This window comes from Colobus angolensis, unplaced genomic scaffold (assembly GCF_000951035.1).
Source record: "Colobus angolensis palliatus isolate OR3802 unplaced genomic scaffold, Cang.pa_1.0 Scaffold6, whole genome shotgun sequence".
Lineage (NCBI taxonomy): Eukaryota > Metazoa > Chordata > Mammalia > Primates > Cercopithecidae > Colobus > Colobus angolensis.
This window is the reverse complement of record NW_012119598.1, coordinates 14,394,909-14,415,423: the sequence shown is the minus strand read 5'-3', so window position 1 is coordinate 14,415,423 and position 20,515 is coordinate 14,394,909. Positions and strand designations below refer to the sequence as shown.

The following is a 20,515-nucleotide window of genomic DNA, read 5'->3' as shown; positions in this document are numbered from 1 at the left end:
TTCAAATGGCTACACGAGGCTGGGTGTGGCGGCTCACACCTGTAATCCCAACACTTTGGGAGGCTTAGGCAAGAGGATTGCTTGATCCTAGGAGTTCAAGGCTGCAGTGAGCTGTGATCAGGCCACTGCACTCCAGCTTGGGCGACTGAGTGAGACTCCAAAAAAAAGAAAAAAAGTATTTTTTCAAAGTGGTATTTTTCTAAAAGTAGTGCATTTAATCTTTTCAATTAGTATAATATGCTGTCTTCTGTATTTTTATTGTAGTCATTTAGCTTTTCTTAGCTTTCTTGAACATTTTATTACATCTCTACTGTGTCAATTAAGGTAGCCCGAGTGGCATTATTACGGTTTTCTTTTTCTTTCTTTCTTTCTTTTGTAAATGTTGCTTAATGTAGTTTGGGAATTACACTTTTTCTAAAATTTTTTTCTGACATAAGTACCATCTAACACTGAAAGGTTGTCCCCTCTCAACTGCATGCTGAATACTGGATCCTAGACTCTTGAGAGCTAAATAAAGGATATCTTTTTGCTGCAGTTTCATGTTAAATTAAAAATGAATTTTTAACAATCTGCATATTTAGATGAAATATTAGGGAATAGTTACTAAATGTACAAAATGTTATAAGAAATGTATGTTCATGTCTTCATTATACTCCATTCCATAAGGTAGTAAAATACTTGTCTGTTTTTCTTACAGAAGTTGATTCAAGTCAGTTGAGACGCCAGTTGTGTGGAGGAAGTCAGGCTGCCATAGAAAGAATGATCCACTTTGGACGAGAGCTGCAAGCGATGAGTGAACAGCTAAGGAGAGACTGTGGCAAGAACACTGCAAATAAAAAAATGTTGAAGGTGAATGTATTTTTTCTTGAAAAAATTATAACTGTGTCAAAGTAACTAAAATGTGGTTTTGCGAAACATTGAGCAGTGTACCAGAAATTCTTGTTAGGGAACTTGGACCTGACCGTCCCCCTGGCTCCTTGCCCATTTGAGAGTGGAAATGTTTGAAGAAGTTAGGCAGTTCTGATCTGCTGGAAAGAGCATTGTACTAAAGCAAAAAAAAAGGATTAAATCCCAGTACTAGTGCTGATCAACATTGTGTGTCCTCGTTAACTTAGTTTCTTGGTTTTATTTTCTCAGCTGTAAAATCAGCAGTTACTAGGAAAAATGTGGGTGTGTAGATAAAACTATAAATCTGAGATTTTATTTTAGTAAATACTGTTCAGGGTTACAGCAATTTGGATGTATAACACATGGTTCTCATTTTGATGGGGATTAGTGAAGAATTGGGTCACTTTTCATGGCCAGAACAGTTAAAATACATTTTAAAGTCTTCTGGATTGTTGTCCATGAGCTGGTAGGATGCATGTGATCTAATTCAGTAAAGTAGCCACAGTTTTGTCTACCAGTCGAAGGTGGAGGGGCTTTCTCCTAACTTAAGTCAGCATTGCAGTTGTAGAGATGTGCAGCTCTTTAACAGTTGGTTCATGGTAAACATTTTCTTCTGAATATTTTGGAAGAAGACTGAAAAATTAAAGGGGAGATGAATGCAGTGGCCTTGAGACTGATGTTGAGGGATGGTAGGAAAGGGCAAAAGATTCCTTCTGCTTTCTCTTCCTGACCTGGACTGAGAGTTGGTATAGGTTGAGTATCCCTAATCTGAAAATCTGAAATGCTGCAGAATCTGATACTTAGAGTGCTAACATGATGCACAAGGATATGCTCATGGGAACATTTTGGATTTTTAGATTAGAGATGCTCAGTTAGTAAATATTTTAAAGTTTGAAAAAATCTGAAATCTGAAACATAGCACACGTGTAGGACATAACATGCTTGCCTGGCCTAGGATGGGTTATAGAACCACCTATAACACCTCAAGTTAAAGGCATGCAATCTTGTATTTTTCCCTAGCTGAGATGGGAAGACAGGTGTATTTATCATACTTCGTACTTCATCTACTCGATAGTATAAAAACTGCTATTTCTAGTAGTTACCTTGAGCTATCCAAAAAGTTAAATAATTATTTTTGTGCTAGATAAAAAATAATTGGTGGATTATGCAATTGAAACAAGTTTAATTTAAAAAGTCAAATCAGGCCGGGTGTGGTGGCTCATGCCTGTAATCCCAGCACTTTGGGAGGCCAAGGCGGGTGGATCACGAGGTCAAGAGATCGAGACCATCCTGGCTAACATGGTGAACCCCCGTCTCTACTAAAAATACAAAAAATTAGCTGGGCGTGGCGGCGGGCGCCTATAGTCCCAGTTACTTAGGAGGCTAAGGCAGGAGAATGGCATGAACCCAAGAGGCAGAGGTTGCAGTGAGCCAGGATTACACCACTGCACTCCAGCCTGGACGACAGAGCCAGAGTCCCTCTCAAAAAAAAAAAAAAAAAAAAATCAAATCAGACATTCGTATACCTGGAAAATGACTGTCCATATTTGCCTGAGGAGATTAAGATTTCCATGAAGTCAGACTGCCAAAAAACTCCTCTTTTTTGTATTTATTTATTTTTTATTTTTAAACTTTGTAGAGATGAGGTCTCACTGTGTTGCCAAGGCTGGTCTTGAACTCCTGAGTTCAAGGGATCCTCCCTCCTCGGCCTCCAAAAGTGCTGGAATTGAAGGCACAAGCCACCATGCCCTGCCAATATTTTTATTTTTAAACTTTGTAGAGATGAGGTCTCACTGTGTTGCCAAGGCTGGTCTTGAACTCTGGGCCTCAAGCAATCCTCCTGCCTTGACCTCTGAAAATGCTGGGATTATAGGCATGAGCCACTGTGTCCAGCTTAACTCTTCCCCTTTTAAATATTTATCTTAATTGATTATGCCTCCATTGTGTAGCACTAAGGTAGTCAATCTATGTTTATTAAATTGAAGTAGAATTCATTTGAAAAGTAAAATAGATTTTTCCACATTGGGAATTTTCATTATTATGCAACTTGGTAGAACTTTTTCTGGTACTAGGAGTGCTAAGAAGAAACTTAACATTTAGGCTCTTTATTAAGTTATTTTAGGTGTCTAAAATTACCCATTTGGAAACTGAGTACTTCTTTGGTTGGTACTGAGGATGTCTTAGGGCAGTTGTTTTCAACATACTTGGTGTCTGAATCCTTTAAAAATTATTAAGGGGCCAGGCACGGTGGCTCATGCCTGTAATCTCAGCACTTTGGAAGGCCGAGGTGGGTGGATCACCTGAGGTCGGGAGTTCGAGACCAGCCTGACCAACATGGAGAAACCCCGTCTCTACTAAAAATACAAAAAATTAGCCGGGCGTGGTGGCGCATGCCTGTAATCCCAGCTACTCGGGGGACTGAGGTAGGAGACTCGCTTGAACTGGGGAGGTGGAGGTTGCGGTGAGTCGAGATCGCCCCATTGCACTCCAGCCTGGGCAACAAGAGTGAAACTCTGTCTCAAAAAAAAAAATTAAGGATCCCCGAAGAGTTTTTGTTTATATAATGTGTTACATCTATCGATATTTACCTTATTAAAATTAAAACTATTCATTTTAAAATAAGTCCATTAAATAAGTAGCAAGTTATTTTTATGAAAAATAATTATCTTCCCCAACGAAAAGAAGAGCTGGCACAGTGGTGCATGGCTCCAATCCCAGCTACTCAGGAGGCTGAGGCAGGAGGATCACTTGAGCCCAGGAGTTCAGGTTTAGTCTGCGCAACATAGTGAGACCTTGTCTCTTAAAAAAAAAAGAAAAATGAGAAGAGTGGCATTGCTTTATATTTTTTTGTTAAGTCTCTTTATTGCTTGGTTTAATGGGTGAGCTGTATTCACATACAAGACCAGACTGCCTTTAGTCTGTTGTGATACCACATCATGTGCCCCTGGAAAATTCCATTGTATAGTCATGAGGAAATGAAAGAGAAAAGGGCAAGGAACATCTTGGTACTATTATGAAAATAATTTTGACTTCACAGACCCCCTGAAAGGTTCTTGGACCCAGGTATCCCTGAACCACACTTTGAGTACTGTTGTTTTAGGGCATATTTGGAAATAAGAATTTTTTTTTTTTTTAAAGAATTCGTAGACTGTTAAAAACTAGGCTATCTGACTTGGCTTTCTTGTTAAAACCTCATGCTAATTGAGCAGGACGAAGTACCTTTGAAAATTTAAGATTATATTCCATTAGCTTACTTTGTGTTTGATTCTTATTTACATGAAGCTCAGAAGATGGCATTATATGGCCAATTCCCAAAGATACTCCTTGGTTATAAACTGAAGTGTGTGAAGATGCATCATCTTCATCTAAAGAGTATAGATATCTTTGATTTTGCACCTCTAACTTCTAAGCAAATGCCAGCTACTTTCAGAGACTTTCTTAATACTCTGAGCTGCTTCCATCTCATTTCCCAAACTTACCTTGATCTAGATAGGGATAAGGTGAGTAACTGACCCACCTTTTAAGTAGCCAAAGAACAAAGGCCGGATGATTTAGGGCAACATGAAGGGAAAACAGGTTTAGAAATCATTCCACTTCTTTTTATTCATCACTTCAGTTCACTTGTAATTGTAGCATTTTTAAAAAATCTCATTTTTAGGTTTGCATAAACTTTGAGTCATGTGACTGAGAAGTTCATGCACATCCAAACACACACACGAGAGACAGAGAGATTTGATTAATGTTGAAGGTCAGGTGGCACAGTTTCTCGTGACCTTTTTCCTTTTAGTTTTATCAGTCTTTCCTCTTTCCCTGTTGTCTTTGTTCATTATCTGCTACGTCTTCCATTGGCTCCCAAAAGAACTCTTAAATTGTTTGCTGAGCAGCTGTTTATTGAGTTTTTGCAGTGTGGAGAGGCATTGTTGTAGGGACTCTGGAAAGTCCAGTATGAACGAACAGCGCCAGCCTGCAAGGAGCCTTTAGTCTAGTAACTGAAATAGCAATAGAACCATTGAGAGTCACCCTATTTAGAAACTGCTCCAGATTCTAAACCAAATATGAGTACAATTTGAAAATCCTACCTAAATGATGTCACATTTCTCTCAGAAGTTATTCCACTGAGGTAATGATGTTTTTTGCTTTAAAATAACCCATAATGCTACATATTTCAGGTATTTTCAGTTTTGTGTCTTAACTCCCATGTGCATATGTTTTAACTAGCTAATAACCGTTGTGGAACTATTTTGTATTGTTTTGTCGTAAGAATTTATTTCCTCCCAGTTTCTATGTATTACTTCCAATTATTTTTAAATGGCTACACGAGGCTGGGTGTGGCGGCTCACACCTGTAATCCCAACACTTTGGGAGGCTTAGGCAAGAGGATTGCTTGATCCTAGGAGTTCAAGGCTGCAGTGAGCTGTGATTGCACCACTGCACTCCAGCCTGGGTGACATAGCGAGACCCTGTCTCAAAAAACACAAAAGGCTCCATGATATTTTATTGTTGCTGTATAGGTTTATTTCAACATTGCTTTGTTGTTGGATTTTTCCATTTGCTTTTATGTCAGATGCTTTAGTGACATCTTTATACGTGCATCTTTGTTTCTTCACATTATTCCACTGAGATAAAGTTCTGGAAATAGAATTGAGTCAAATAATATGAACATTATTGTGGCTCTCACTATATGTTGCTATACTGGTTTTCAGAAACCCTCTACCCACTTTTACCAGCAGTAATAACAGAACGTACCAATGGCACTATTACATTAATGCTACTTTAGTGGGTTTAACATATGTTAGTATCTTAAAATTGCTTATTTGCATTTCTTTGGTTATCATCACCAGTTACTTGCCAAAGGCCACACAGCCAGTTAGTAGTGGGGCTTGGATTTGAAGCCAGTATCTGAAACCACCATTAGTATGTGCCTCCCACAGAAAGAAGACAAAAATATAAAGTAGTTGTTTGAAAAGAAGACTGTCAGTTATTTTAAGTTTTGAAGAAGAGTGGCTTGAGAGTAGCTGGAAATAACTGAATGCATAAAACAGGTCCTGAAGGGCAGCCTGTTCAATTTTTTCATAACTGAATTTGAGAAGATGACATCCAGTGAGATGTGTCCAGTTCCTAAATCTGTTGAAAATTGAAAAAAGGAAATGCAGGCAGGCCCTCTCCTTTGACTGTCACATTCCTATCAGTAGTAATAATTGTGAAGTAAAACAACTGAATGTTTTGCCTTCCACTCCCTACACCTGTACTAGTTCATTCCTTTGAATTTTTTTTTTTTTTTTTTTTTTGTTTTGTGTTTAGGGATGGGAGGAAGATGAATGAGAATAGCTGTTTACAGGAAAAATGAAAATAAATTAGGCTTTGCTGCATAATTTAATTGTTCAAAAATGTAAAGCATCCTAGTGCTAGGAGTAACTGGGTTTAAAGGTTACATTAGTCTAGTGCCTGGAAGCCATATTTTACCTCCCAACTTGGAAACATTTGTGAGCATAAGAGTTGAACTATTTGAATTAAAACAAAATTGGTGTGTTTTCAACAGGATGCATTCAGTTTACTAGCATATTCAGATCCCTGGAACAGCCCAGTTGGAAATCAGCTTGACCCGATTCAGAGAGAACCTGTGTGCTCAGCTCTTAACAGTGCAATATTAGGTAAGTAAAGCCAAATAAGGCACAGTTTCAACTAGATTCTCTGAAAATTTAAGCGAGGGTGTTTGTACTGGCATTTGTACTTTGGTAAAATCATAAGGAGGATGTTTTCTATATTTTTAAAATATAAAAATACCTAAAATACAGAAACCCCCCTCCTTTAATTCCAGATTCAAATAGATTTAAATAGAATAAAAACAGTAAAACGGGGTACAACTTGGGATGTTTGGGAAACAGAAGTTTTTTTGTGCATGTATGTAAGCATTTCTGGTAGCCACGAATGTCTCCTCTCATTTGAATGAGAGATTTGGTGGTTCTTTTGTGTAATTCAAACTATTGCCCTACCAGAGACATTCCTTATAGCCCTCTGTAGTGAAAGGCATTTTCTGCTACTGATTTCTAGGCTAGCAATTGCGTGGCATTCTCTAGTTTGGCTGTTGTAGAAGGAATCGGAGAATGTTAACAAGAACATAGATTAATAATTGTCACAAGAGTTAGGCTAGAAGGGAACAGGGTACATTTGAAGAAAATCAAGGTCAAGAAATAGAGGTTTTGATGGAGAGAATGAGAATGGAAATAAGGGAGTGAAGAGCTTGAGTATCAGAGAAGCTCAAACTGATCCAGTAGAGGGCAGGATTCCTACTTGGTGCTCCCCTGCTACCTTGTTTCCCACCATTTTGCTTGAGCTTATTTGCAATGGGTAGCGGCAGCCTAAACCACGGGTATTACAGCTCCCACCATGCTTATGAATACGAGCACAAGGGCCTTCCAGGTGACTTGTGAGTACCCTGCAGGACCAAGCTTTGATGTCAAATTCTGTTTGCATTTATATTAGCCAGATTTAACTACATACCCTCACCCAATAAAAAGGGTGGGTGAGGAAGAGAAAAGCAATTTAAAAGGTGAGGCTTAGCCAGGAGTGAGCATGAAGTGCGAAACTCTGATTCGATGTTCCTGCTTGGTTGCCATTCCTATGAGCAACTCACTGTAGAGTGTATGATTATAGTATTTATATACTGAACAAATACTTTTTGTATGAATTGTGTAACTGCACATACTGTGCATTTCTATATAAATGTGGTATGGTCAATTGTTTACATAAAACAAATTTGAGTTTTGGGCAGTTCTCATCAAAGGTAATTTGTGTAAAGAGTGAGTTTTTATTTGACTTTAGAGTCTAATTCCCAGGTCATTGGGACTCCAGTCTAGTTTAGAAGTCTGTGCTGTGCTGTTTGGCCCTGCAAGGTTCAGAGACTTTTAGTCACATATTTCAAACTATTTTAGGAAGATGAGGGCAGTGCCACAAAAAGTAGATTAAAGAGTGGTTTAGATAAGGAGACTTGCAAATGAGGGCCAGGACTCTTACGGCAAGAATGTAAAGGAAGCAAGCAAAAGCATTCATATTTGAGCGTCAGTCTGTTTCTTTGCCCTTAGAAAATTTATTAATTTGTTAAGGATCAGTACTGAAGTTTGGGAATAGGAGTAGTGTCCTTAGTGCTGTAGTTCTCTGAAATTTAGGATTTGTATATAAATGTGAATTTTCTTTGGTTAATGTGTTATATTTTCACTGGTTCCACAAAATTCATTTAGCTCCATTGATAAAAGTAACTTAGTAATAATGCTGGAATTGTACAGAAAATTATGGTTTACTATAATTGTCTTTTCGAAGTTATCATATTGTAGGTAATCATTAAGACCTAATTATTAGATGATACTAATCTTGGAAAGAATTTGAGAAAAAGTGACTCGTTTTCTTTAATTTCTTGAGTTCTTTCGAGCACCATTATCTATAGACACATGTACTCTGACATATTGTGCTATATTATGTAGAATCAGCTATAAATAGTGCTTAATCTTATTCATATAAATGCATGTGATTCCTATAAAATTAATGACACAATTATTAAATTGCTATAGGTGGGTATGTATGTTTATAAATACCATGCTATTTATGTAGGGCCATCTGTATATAGTGTTATGAAAATTTCATATATCCAAAAAAGTTAAAGATGTATCACCAAATGCTTCCTTTGACCAAAATAAAATTTAAAAAATATTCCCTGTAGATGCTTGCCTTTGAGCACGGTCTTCCCTGTGAACCCTCAAGACACCGTACTTTCTCACCAGTCTACGTGCCTTTTTTGCACACTTTTATTCTTAATCCTGTTTTTGTTTTGTTTTCTAACTCCTGAATTTGCTTCTTTTTGATATTATGCTTTTTCCCTTTTGCAAATTTCTTCTTCTTTCTCCCACCATCAATTTGCATCCTCTGAACCAAGAGTGGAGTTAAACCATATGGCGCCTTCCTAGCCATGTGTCACTGTTTTTGCCCTTTGTTGTCAACTGTGCCTATAAAGAACTGATTAGCCATTTTATTGATTAGTTGGACATTGCCTTCTCATAAAGAGAAATTACCAGCTTCTGAGTCTGGCCACTTTGACCATTAGTTCATTTTTTTCATCTCTGGCAAGGAACAAATTTTGGTAATTAATGCATTTGCACTACAAATGTCTGACAAAGAAACTTATGATATGCAGGACCCTGAAAACTTATTGGCATTTTTTAAAAATGTCTGAACTGTCCATTGTAAATTAGCACCTCCAAAACTGCAGGGTGGCTCTGCTGTATGTTCTCTCACTGTCACCACCAACACCTACTCCCCACCAGCCCAAATAACATTACCTATATATGCCTTGGAGATGGCTAGGCAGCCTCAGTTTGGTCCCATCCACAGAGGTGGAAGAACCCATCAGTGGAAACTCGTAATGAAAACCTGGTGCCTTTTTAGTTTTAGTGTCAGCTGACTTTGATCAACCAGAAGGGAAATAATTCCTTACTCTCCACTCCAAATACCAGATAAAAAGTTGTACCTTTCCCATCATAGTTAATATGGAAATCAGTTTTTTAGTATCTGATACTTTAAAAGTCTGATTCTGCAAGAGTTTATCTTATCGCTGAACACAAAATGCCCGTACTACCTTGTCAGAATAGTACGTCCAAGGTATCTATCTTTTGCTTAGGAACCTTATTTGCTGATATTTCATAGTAGTATGGGAGTGGTAGTTTTTAAAGTCATGCAGTATTCTCCTGATTGAAATGTTTTTTAAAATGTCTTGCTAATTGCTGTTTTCATTTTTAAATTATTTTTCCTCAGAAACCCACAATCTGCCAAAGCAACCTCCACTTGCCCTAGCAATGGGACAGGCCACACAATGTCTAGGACTGATGGCTCGATCAGGAATTGGATCCTGTGCATTTGCCACAGTGGAAGACTACCTACATTAGCTATGCATTTCAAGAGCTCACACTTATATTGTGGCATATAGTCAACATGGAAGTAGACCAGCTCTGCTGATTTGAAATTTAGATTTTTTAAATTATGTACTGGGGACAGGTTTTTGTCGCTTTACATTGCTTCCTAGTTTACAGCATGATGCAAATGATTTTCTAACTTAGTGTTAGGAGAAATTATTTTCCATCTTTAACCTCTTAGTTGTCTAAGAGTTAAATATTACTGAATTTCAGACGTTCAAATTGATTATCACAAATCCTTTAAAACAATTACCTAAAAGAAACCAAAAATCCTGCCTTCTTTGTGGGGGAGGGGGGAGAGAGGGGAAGGAAATGGAACAAGTTGTGTTTGTGTTAGCATGTGGGTGATGTAAACTTCAAATTGGGAGATGTTCCGACCCCCACTCCCATATAAGCATTCAATCAGTGTAACTTGCAAAATGCATAAACATCCGACAGTTTGAATTTATAGTGTTGATGGAAGAAATCATTTTTAATGTGTACTGTAAAACTTGAAATACTCAGGAGCTGAGTGAATATGTTTGTTGCTACTTACAATCCCGACCTGTTAGTCCCAGTAGTTTTGTTTTAACATGGTCTTTTTCAACTTTGTTTCCTGTTTAACTACAGATGACTTCTGTTGTAGACTCACAAGTTTAACTGTTGTATTATAACAGTATTACATGTCAACGGTGTGGTTATGACCTTTATTTATATAAAAACCAAATATTTAGTCAATTTACCGTGTCTTAATTTAATCTTTGTACACCTTCCATTTTTAAGTGCTTAAATGAGTACTATATTGCAATAAAATGTAGTGATATAATTAACCAGCCATTAAAAATTTACTTCTACAGATACAGTGTCAATTGAGTTTATATATTAGGTACTTGCATTAGAGCAATTAAAATTAATGGTTTCTACAATTAATCTGAGTTCTACAACCTAAAACTGCCTTCAGTTTACTGGCATCCCTGGTTTAGGGTTAAACCTGATATTATGGGTGACACAGAAAGGCAACAGGAAATTAACTTCATTTTTTTCATATTCATAATACGGCATATGAGACTCACCAGGCAAGCAAATCCCCAGACTGGTTAAAAGTAAAAACTTAAAAGCTCTTAGCTATATTTTGTCCACTGAATCTTTAACAGCAAGTTGTCTAAGGGCTGCAGTTGGAGACTTTTCTGGAATGTCCATTTCTCCTTTTTGTCCGTGCCATTTTTGCCACCCCTCCCACCCGCTAGTTGGGGAGAGTAGACGAGGTGCTATTGCTGGTATGAGTATGGCTTGAATTCAGTTAAATACATTAAAAAGAAAATTCCTTCTTAAACCACTTTTTCCTCTAGGATTGCAAGGCACAATTCTACTCCAGAAGAATGAAATGTGGTTGAGTAATTCCTCAAATAGGTTTATGATTTTTATAATGATCCTTTAAAATGATCTACCAATAATTTATCAGATAAATTCTATACATACAAAGTACAGATTCTTCATTTAGCATTGATTTACTTCTTAGTTTTCATCTTTCTGACCATCCACCGTCTTTTAAACCTCTTGGCATTTTGTTTTTTCTGGATTCCTAGAATAGAAAGTTGTGCATAAGAGTATTAGAGAAACATAATTCAAAATTTTTATAATTCTCTGTATGAATGTAATTACTAAAACTGGGTGGGCTTATTATACATTAGATGTATATACATACTACATTGACCTGTTTCTCACAAGTTATATAAGCCATTATAAGGGGCAAAAGTATAATTATGAACTATCTCCTTCAAAACAACATTATTCAACATATAAACCTATTAAGAGACAGGAGAATAAAGCTGGATCTTACCCCAAGCATTATTCAAAAACTGGACAGCAGCCTTTTTCACTGGTAACCTCTTGTTGGCAAGAGACAGGAACTTACTTACTAGAAAAGAAAGGTATTTATCATTTCATAGTTTTATTTGCAGTAAAAAGTGAGGAAAATAGTCCATAAAAAAATTACCAGTAGTCCTGTTGGTTCCTGGCCCATATAATGAATTATGTATGAAGGCTTGTGCTGCTTGTTGCCTTGAATCTCTCAGATCTTGGTCTTTTAGCCTTACGGCCAAGTAGCTTTTATTCTGGCTGTTGATCAGTATAAAAGGTTAAATAAGAATTAATACATGCTTGATTTCCCCCCCCCCCCCCCCCCACTGAGACAGAGTGTCTCTCTGCTCTGTCACTCAGGCTGCGTGATCTCAGCTCATTGCAACCTCTGCCTCCCAGGTTCAAGCAACTTGCCTGCCTCAGCCTCCCAAAGTGCTGGGATTATGGGTGTGAGCCACTGCACCTGGCCTACATGCTTGCTTTAAAATATTTTTATCATTTGTCTCACCGTGATAAATGAAACTAATTTTGTATATGCACAGATAGGATAAAACTAAATTACAGGACTACAAGAAACAGACTAACATGACTCATATTTTAGTAGAGCACACCAGCACGCCCAGCTTACTTTTTTTATTTTGTGTAGAGACTGGGCTTTACCATGTTGCCCAGGCTGGTCTTGAAATCCTGGACTCAAGCACTCCACCTGCTTCGGCCTCCCAAAGTGCTGGGATTACAAGTGTGAGCCACCGTGCCCAGCCCAAAACTGATTTTTCCACAGAGAACCAATCTGAAATTACTACTAATTAAAATATTTCCCATGTTAGCCAATACTTGAACTCTTACAGGTCTCCTTTACATCCCAAATGAAACAAAAGACTCGTTACCTGACAGACTGTACTTTTTGTACTTTAACTTTCTTGGAGTCATTTCCTTTTTCACGGTCTTCATTTTTCTTTTGCAAATTAACTAAAAAATGGAGTTACATTTGCTAATTAGCATTCATGTAAAAATAAATCAGGAAATTTACTGGAGTTCACTTTAAGCATCCACTACAGACCCATGTGGATACAGTTTTTATTGGTATGAAATACAGGGAATAGGCCCCAGCTAACCTTGGCCAGGCCCGTACTGGCTTTCTAAGGGCCATTCATATTTGGAAACACCTGCAAGTGCATCTGACACTTCACATGAGAAGTTATTTAAATTAGAATAGTCATACCTTCTTTGACCTTTCCTGGCGATTTCTTGACACTAAGGGAAAAAAACAAAACCACTGACTGGAATGGCAGATAGCAAAGGTTACTTAAAACATGTTACATTATTTCATCTGGCTTTACAAGCAAGACACCCCTTCATTACCAACACCCTCAATTTCTACTCAGGAGCTCTCAGTTTGGAAAGCAACAGTCGCTCCCCAGTACACTGCCACCAACTCTCAATCACTGGAAGATCTTCACAATTTAAATCTGAAAGCCTATTAGCAGGCTTCCAAAGACTTAATAACAAGTTATCTAGTATTTGAAATATGAAGTGAATGGTAGTAGGCCTGCCTCATTTCATTTGGAGAAATCACAAAGGATTAATTTAATAGTGTAGGCACAGGAGACAGTGAACAATGGAGAGAGAAATGTAAATGGGCAGAACACAATATAGAAGCATTTGCACAGGAGAAAGGCCACATAAAAGCAGAAGTGATGGGAGGTGGGCGGGCCAAATGAAAAGGTAAAGATGACACTTGAGCTTGGTTTTAAAAGATGAAAGGAAATTTGCCACCAAATAGATTTGCTCTTATGTTTAATGTATTCAGGATCTGAGTAACTCTTGGTAAAGTTTTTTTACTGAAAATTTGAGAGCCACTGGCCTAAGCAAAAAGGGGCTAAATTTCTGAATTTAAAGCCTTAAGGAGAGAGAAAGAGGATAGGAAAAAAAAAATACAAATATTTAGAAAGCTAAATTTAGTAAGGTTTGACCGATTCCTAAGGACAACTGTACCTTTTCGCTTTAAACCATAAAACACCAAAGATGCTAAATGAAGTGGGGAACAGGGATGAAGGACAGGTTGGTGGTAGGTAAGGCAAGTATGGGACAAACTGAGTTTTCAGAGCCTGTGGATAAGTGCCTGCTATCCCACTAAATGATTCAAAACACTCTGTATTCACCACCACCTACTCTGCCCGAGTACAATGACAGGCAATCAACACAATGTACTGAATGAACACAATGGGATCAGGAATTCAAAAAATGGCAAAATAAGAAGCGGAACGTAAAGTTACCTCCTTCTTTCGCACCAAATTCATATACCAAGGTAGCTTTTAAATTTGGGTTCTACAATTCCTTCAGCTCTATGGAGTCAAATAAATGTACCAGTATTTAATTCAAATATGGGTGTATATAAGCAAGTAATATTAGAAGATCCATTACTTACTTAGTCTGTGAAGCTGTGGTTAACTTCTCTAAAATAGTGTCTGGAAGGAGTTTTCTTTTCTTTTGGAATGAAAACGTTTAAAATTAATAAAGTCATGTACACAGTATGTCCGGAGTTGCTTCTGAAGTTACCACTTTTAAGAATGCCCTGCATCTAGGCAAAGAAATGAATTAGGTTGGAAACTGCCTCCACTCCAAGCTATGGGAAGATTGGGTCCACAAAACTCCATATTCTCTGAAAGACTTGATGAAAACTGGAAAAGGTGCCCACGGTATTCCAACCCTCAGGTCACTGTTACAAACTGAAAGCCGTTAACTGGCAAAGCCACCATACACCAAGTCTTGTACAGCCCTTACAGTTGACAAATCACCTAATTCCCACAGCAACCTCTTATTTTCAGTTGGTGGACACTAAAGGAGACGAGCTTTTTTTTTTTTTTTTTTGAGACAGGGTCTCTCGCTCCGTCGCCCAGGCTGGAGCGCAGTGGTGTGATCTAGGCTCAAGGCAGCCTCGACATCCCGGGCTCCGCCCACCTCGTCCCGCTAAAGTACTGCCGCGCCCGGCCCAAGCATCTTTCTACCACTGTCACAAGAAATATTGGTGACTTTTTCCCCACTCAATATCCTACCAACCCAAATTACATCCACCACGGGAATTATCCGCAGGTCGGGTTGTTTTAATAAGACACCTCCCCCCATCCTCTAACCTTCTGTTCGATGAACAGCTCCTCGCGTCGCTTCCTCTTCTCCTTCAGGAGCGTTTTATCCCTGGGAGGAAGGGTGACAAGTCAGCAAAGGGAAAGACAAGCGGGACGAGAAGACGCGGTTCTCCCCGCCCGGCCGCGGGCTCCAAACCTGCGCACGGTTTCCCGCACTCGCCGCTCCTCTTCTCTCGCTTCCGCCTGGGCGCTGGCGAAAGTCAGTTCCTCCGGGGCCTCGTCGTCAAACTCATCGTCCCCTTCCTCGTCTTCCTCCAGCGGCTCGGCGGCCGCGCCGCTGCTGGGCTGACCGAGCAACAGCCCATGCTCCGCCTCCTCCTCCTCCGAGGCCGGCTGGCCCTCGTCCACCATCGCCTCCGCCGACGACGGGGCGCGAGACGCGCGGGGTCTCAGCTGCACCATGTCCCACGCAGCGCTAGACCATCTGACCTCTGACTCGGAAGCAGCTACAAACGAAGCGCAAGCGGACTTTCATCGCCCCCTGCAGGTTGGGAGGTCCTCAGGACGGGCGGGGCACATGCGCGAAGTCAGGAAGGGCGTGGCCTGTGGGCAGTGGGTGTGTTTTTTTCCTCATGGCTCGCCAAGGCCGCCGTAGGGTCGGTTGGGCGCCACGGAAAATGCTCTGCGGGCGAGAGCGGCTGGCAGTGGGGCTGGTTTCAAGGCAGGGAAGAGCCATCGCGCTGCCCTCCTGGGCTGGGATGGCGAGACAGGGCTGGCACGGCTCACGCTGTCCAGTGCTTAGAAAACCGGTAATAGCGGGCCCGAGGCGCTGCTCGCCGCAGTTTTTTGGCCCTGGGTTCCTTCAAGTGGGTCCAGCTTATCAGTCAGTGTTTGTGGATTTGGCTGCGTCCGCTCCGCACTTCGGAGGAGATGGCGTTTCATGCGAAGAAATGCGCTCTAGCAGATGGCCGCCGTGGCCAGTCAGCCCTGCTGTGACGGACGAAGACGCTGGCCACAGACCTCGGCTCCAAAGAAATTTGCACAGCCCGGCGCCCTCGGCCTGCGCAGCCCCGCGGCCGCGGCGACGCCCGTTAGGATGTAGGCCCTGTGGGAGCGATGCCCTTGCTGGTTCCTAACCCACGGCCTGGAACAGCAGCTGGCCCGTGGCAATGCTGAGCAAATCTGAAGGAATGGCTTCGCCGGTGCCTACAGAATGCACCCGAGTTTTGTCGTATATACACATACGTACTCTTTTTTTCCAAGTATATTTTATTTCTTGGCAAACATGGCCCTTTGTGATCGCCGTGTTTCTCTCCTCCCATCCATTATACAATACTAAATGATCCATCATTCTTTGAACAAATCAAGCCGTTTCACACCTGCAATGCAATTGTACCGACCGTGCTCTTCCCTCTACTGCTGCAATCCCCCAGGCAGAAGTCCTTTTCATACTTAAATTCCCACCCAGGCAAACTTCAAGCACCTTACCCCCTACCCCATCCCACTCTGCCCATCTCTATTTGCTGTGGTCTGAACCCGCACAAATGTCTATGTAGTTTCTGCGCTGCGTAACAGTTTATATGACAGTTGCTCCAGCCGTTCTGTGAACTCCTGAGCGGAAGGACCAGGTCTTGCTAGTCATTTTATTTCTAATGTCTATCATATAGTAGATGTTTAATAAATGCTAAGTTGAATAATTCTATCTCACACATATATTGTGTTTTTAATTCTCCTTTCATGTCTTCTGTTTTAGAAGCAGTTCCCAATTTAAAAACAACAAAACCAAATAGGAACAAAAATGGTAAAACTTAAGAAGAAAAAAAAAAAAAAACTGCCGAACCAGAGGTTCATTATGAGAGGAATTGCAAAGAACAGTTTGAAATCTCTAGGCCTTAGTCTAAGATACAGATTACAAATAAAAAATACAATCAGACTCCCTGAGATACTGTGCTAACACTAGGAAAATGAATACAGTTAACTTGGAGCAGCCCAGGAACAAACCTTATAAGTGCATGACGGTATTTTATGTGCAAAACTGCTTTATAAGTACTATAAGACTATTACAGGTATTACCAGTGCCCTCAGTGTAAACTCCTTGGCCCACCCATGTAAAGTGTAAATCGAGCCCTCAGGGTCCCTGACTAGTTCTCCAGCCACCCCATAGGCTATGAGCATCCCTCTTCCCCACAAAAAGTACCATTGGGATTAAAGGTTATGCCTTGTAATGCAGTACAAAGTTTTATATGACAGTGTCTTGTTGCCTGTTTCTACAAAAGCCAACGGTATAACATTAAATGCAATTTTGCAAGGGGCTGAGGTGATGCGGTCCAAGTATGTGATCACTTCAGGGAGCCCACTGGATCCAAGGGATACACTGTTGATAATGGCCATGCCTCCCAGTCAGGCCTCTGACACTTGTTGGGCAGCAGGCATTCCAAGGCCCCTAAGCACTGAGTTAGCTGGTAAAGGTTAGGGAAAAAGCTGTATTCTTACTACTTTATTCCAAGGTAGTAAAGTGTATGGAAAATGTACCTGACAGAAATAACTTAAGCATCCCCTGAGAATGACCCTGTATGGCAGATGCATCTGACAGCAATAACTTAAGAAATGAGGGTTGCCATTGGAGGTTGCTGCGGGGAGGGTGCTGAGTGAAAGTGCTATATAAACTGCATGCTTTTTATAAGTGGTTGCAGTTCTGTCCAGCCCGCTGCCACTGGACGACCCCGTAAGGTTCCCCAAATATACCCTATGTTTCCTTCACTGGCTCCACGTCTCTTCTTTGGCCCCTTGAACCTGGTGCCATCCCTACTGAAGTTGACAGAGGTCTGGCCCAACATAAGGGCATCATTTTTTAAAGTCCCATGGAAAAGACTCCCAACAGAGTTCAGTGTCTGGGAACGGTTGGCAGGTCCCACAGGAACCATATGCTTCTGCATTTGTGATGTTGAGGAACAGTCCACTGTTGACTCTTCCCCCTTCTAAGGGAGCCAGAGCTAAATCTTAGGCAGCTGTGTTTTTCCTGGGGGTTCACATATTTGCATCGTTCTTTCTTCTCATCGTGATGTTCTACCTTGTTGGTACTATTCTTTTCCTTATTTGCATGAGTTCCTGTTGTGAGCTGCCTCTTGTTCACTGAGGTAATGTAGCCAAATAAGGTTAAAAAGCCCCTAGTAAGCCTGGCGCGGTGGTTCATGCCTGTAATCCCAGCATTTTGGGAGGCCGAGGTGGGCGGATCACCTGAGGTTGGGAGTTCAAGACTAGCCTGACCAACATGGAGGAACCCCATCTCTACTAAAAATACAAAATTAGCCGGGCGTGGTGGTGCACGCCTGTAATCCCAGCTACTGAGCAGGCTGAGGCAGGAGAATCTCTTGAACCCGGGGAAGTGGAGTTTGCAGTGAGCTGAGATCGCCCCATTGCACTCCAGCCTGGGCAACAAGAGTGAAACTCTGTCTCAAAAAAAAAAAAAAAAAAGTCCCCCATAAAGCCATATCCTGGGGTAACATCATTATATAATAAATTACCTATTATAGAGTGTGATTTTATTTTCCACTAAAACTTGCGCAAAAATCAGAATTAAATAGTAGGGTTTTTACCTCTCGACTTCTACCTTGCCCAAATAACAAAAATATGATCAGGATAACTATATTTTTTTAAGACAATCTAATTTACAAAATTTTCCCCTCCCAATAACCAACCATACACATAAAAGATATCTTACGTTTCAGTTCAGACCAAATAATATGCATTAACTTTCCAGTTCTGTGACTTTTGAATGTGGGTGCTCTTTGCTACTTCTAAGCCCCAGTCGCTTATCAACAGGTTGGATTCTAGCTAGGGAATCCGAGGCTATTTTTAGATTGTTCAATATTCAGCTCACCACCCATAAGACCATTTCTCCTCTGCATGTGGCCTAGTTCTTAGATACACTATAATTTCTTTCTTCCCCAGGACACTTAAGAAACAGTTTCATTTTCATGAGGGGCAAGGGCTTCAGGAAGAGTCGTTCCACAGGGTCCCTGGAAATGAAACCTGAAAGAGAAGAAGCAAATACAGCAGTTATGAACTACGGGTTAGCAGAATGAATGCCCTACTTCAGCAAGCACTTATTTCTTAAGTAATACCCAAAGTAAAACCCAAATTCTCATCAATATGGTATTAATTCGTATGCCCACCTCTTTCGTCTAGTTTCTAACGACTCTAGTTACAACACTTCACTATGGGCTAGCCTCTGTGACTATGGGAATTTTGAGAAGCAAATGTCTAGAATTTATGTGCCATCAAGAAGAATTTTACTTCAAGGCATAAGAGACATGATTACAAAGTGTATTTTGTTTGTTCTTTTCAAATCCTGAGAACCTGTGCAAGTAAAGTGTATTTTGGGACTATACTGCCAAACTCATTGAAATTGTAAGTATAAAATATACATCTAAGTGTTATATATATATTTTAGATACATACTTTTTTTTTCTTTTTTCTTTTTTTGAGACGGAGTCTTGCTCTGTCGCCCAGGCTGGAGTGCAGTGGCGCTATCTTGGCTCACTGCAAGCTCCGCCTCCTGGGTTCACACCATTCTCCTGCCTCAGCCTCCCCAGCAGCTGGGACTACAGGCGGATTATTTGAGCCAGGAGTTTGAAGCTATGATTATACCACTGTACAGACTCCAGCCTGGGTGACAGAGGGAGCCCCCTTCTCTCAAAAAAAATAATTCCCTTGTGCCCAGAGTTTAGGTGGCCCAGGTCTTTCAGTACTTACATCTATAACAAACACACACTGAGGACATTGAACAAACACACAACCGACATTGAAAAAGTAAAATGTAGCTTGGCTGGTCAAAATCTGCCCAGCGATTCTTTGGATCAGAATAAAAGACACAGGTAAAGCCAGCTGCAAAGTTTACAGGAAACAATCTATTTTCCCCAAGGGTAAGCTGCGAAGTGTCTTAATTCCATTCTTTGAGTGACTACTGCTTTTGGATTTTGTTCCTTAATATTATAAACTATTGGAAACTTTGCTATTTGAGCAGTAAAGAATGAAATATTCCTCTAGCCTTGAGGATCTAAGTCACTCTGATAGTGAGAAGCAGCCTGGATTTCCAACCCGGGTGCAGAGCTCCAGATAATGGATTTCTGGACACAATATTCCACATTGATCTAAACTTTGTATTACAGTTTCTGGGGAAGTGGGACCCTGGTCTACTTCACCAGCCAGACATGATGTTGACCTCTTTACATTGTACAGCCCTGCTAGTTGCTTGAGTCTATCAAAAACTACTTCATTTAAATTTCACTTAAACTCCACCCTGCCCCCAACTGCTTTAATAACTCTACCTTTCCCTTGTTGGGAAACACACTTCTCAGTTCTACTGGGGTCTGGACTCCCTCATTGCATTAAATCAATAAACCTGATCTTGACAGAATACTGGTTTGTTTATGGTGAGTAGAGGAGGATTGGGCCAGAACAGGAGGAACTGTCTCCTTCCAACAATATGTAACACTCAGCCGTAGATACATGGACCAATTCAATGGGACAAATTTATGTCCCATTCATCTATTAAGGATGTATTTCCAGGCCGGGAGCGGTGGCTCATGCCTGTAACCCCAGCACCTGGGGAGGCCGAGGTGGGCAAATCACTTGAGGTCAGGAGTTTGAGACCAGCCTGGCCAACATGGTGAAACCCTGTCTCTACTAAAAATACAAAAATTAGCTGGGCGTGTTGGCACACGCCTATAATCCCAGCTA

The 20,515-nt window shown here is 40.5% G+C and overlaps 3 protein-coding genes across 4 annotated transcripts in view; 2 read left to right on the top strand and 1 right to left on the bottom strand.

Moving 5' to 3' along the window:
- RANBP9 (RAN binding protein 9) overlaps window positions 1–10,683 on the top strand; it is a 92,848-nt gene extending 82,165 nt beyond the window's left edge. The window contains exons 12-14 of the mRNA XM_011962714.1: window positions 698–849; window positions 6,428–6,539; window positions 9,691–10,683. Of these exons, the coding sequence (XP_011818104.1) occupies window positions 698–849; window positions 6,428–6,539; window positions 9,691–9,821 (395 nt within the window). The 3' untranslated portion in view covers window positions 9,822–10,683. The remainder of the gene's footprint in view (window positions 1–697; window positions 850–6,427; window positions 6,540–9,690) is intronic.
- A 4,764-nt stretch (window positions 10,684–15,447) lies between these two features.
- LOC105526654 lies at window positions 15,448–16,482 on the top strand. Its single transcript, XM_011962715.1, has one exon. It carries the CDS (start codon window positions 15,451–15,453, stop codon window positions 15,907–15,909), a length of 459 nt encoding a protein of 152 aa, XP_011818105.1. The 5' UTR covers window positions 15,448–15,450; the 3' UTR covers window positions 15,910–16,482.
- The window catches only part of SIRT5 (sirtuin 5), a 35,319-nt gene continuing 31,277 nt past the window's right edge, over window positions 16,474–20,515 (bottom strand). For both annotated transcript variants that reach the window (XM_011962716.1, XM_011962718.1), the window contains one exon: window positions 16,474–18,805. In XM_011962716.1, coding sequence (XP_011818106.1) covers window positions 18,730–18,805 — 76 coding nt within the window. In that variant the 3' untranslated portion in view covers window positions 16,474–18,729. The remainder of the gene's footprint in view (window positions 18,806–20,515) is intronic.

Coding starts and splice junctions, on each gene's coding strand:
- LOC105526654 (XM_011962715.1), top strand. CDS start 15,451: ATGCTCTGCGGGCGAGAGCGGCTGGCAGTGGGGCTGGTTTCAAGGCAG.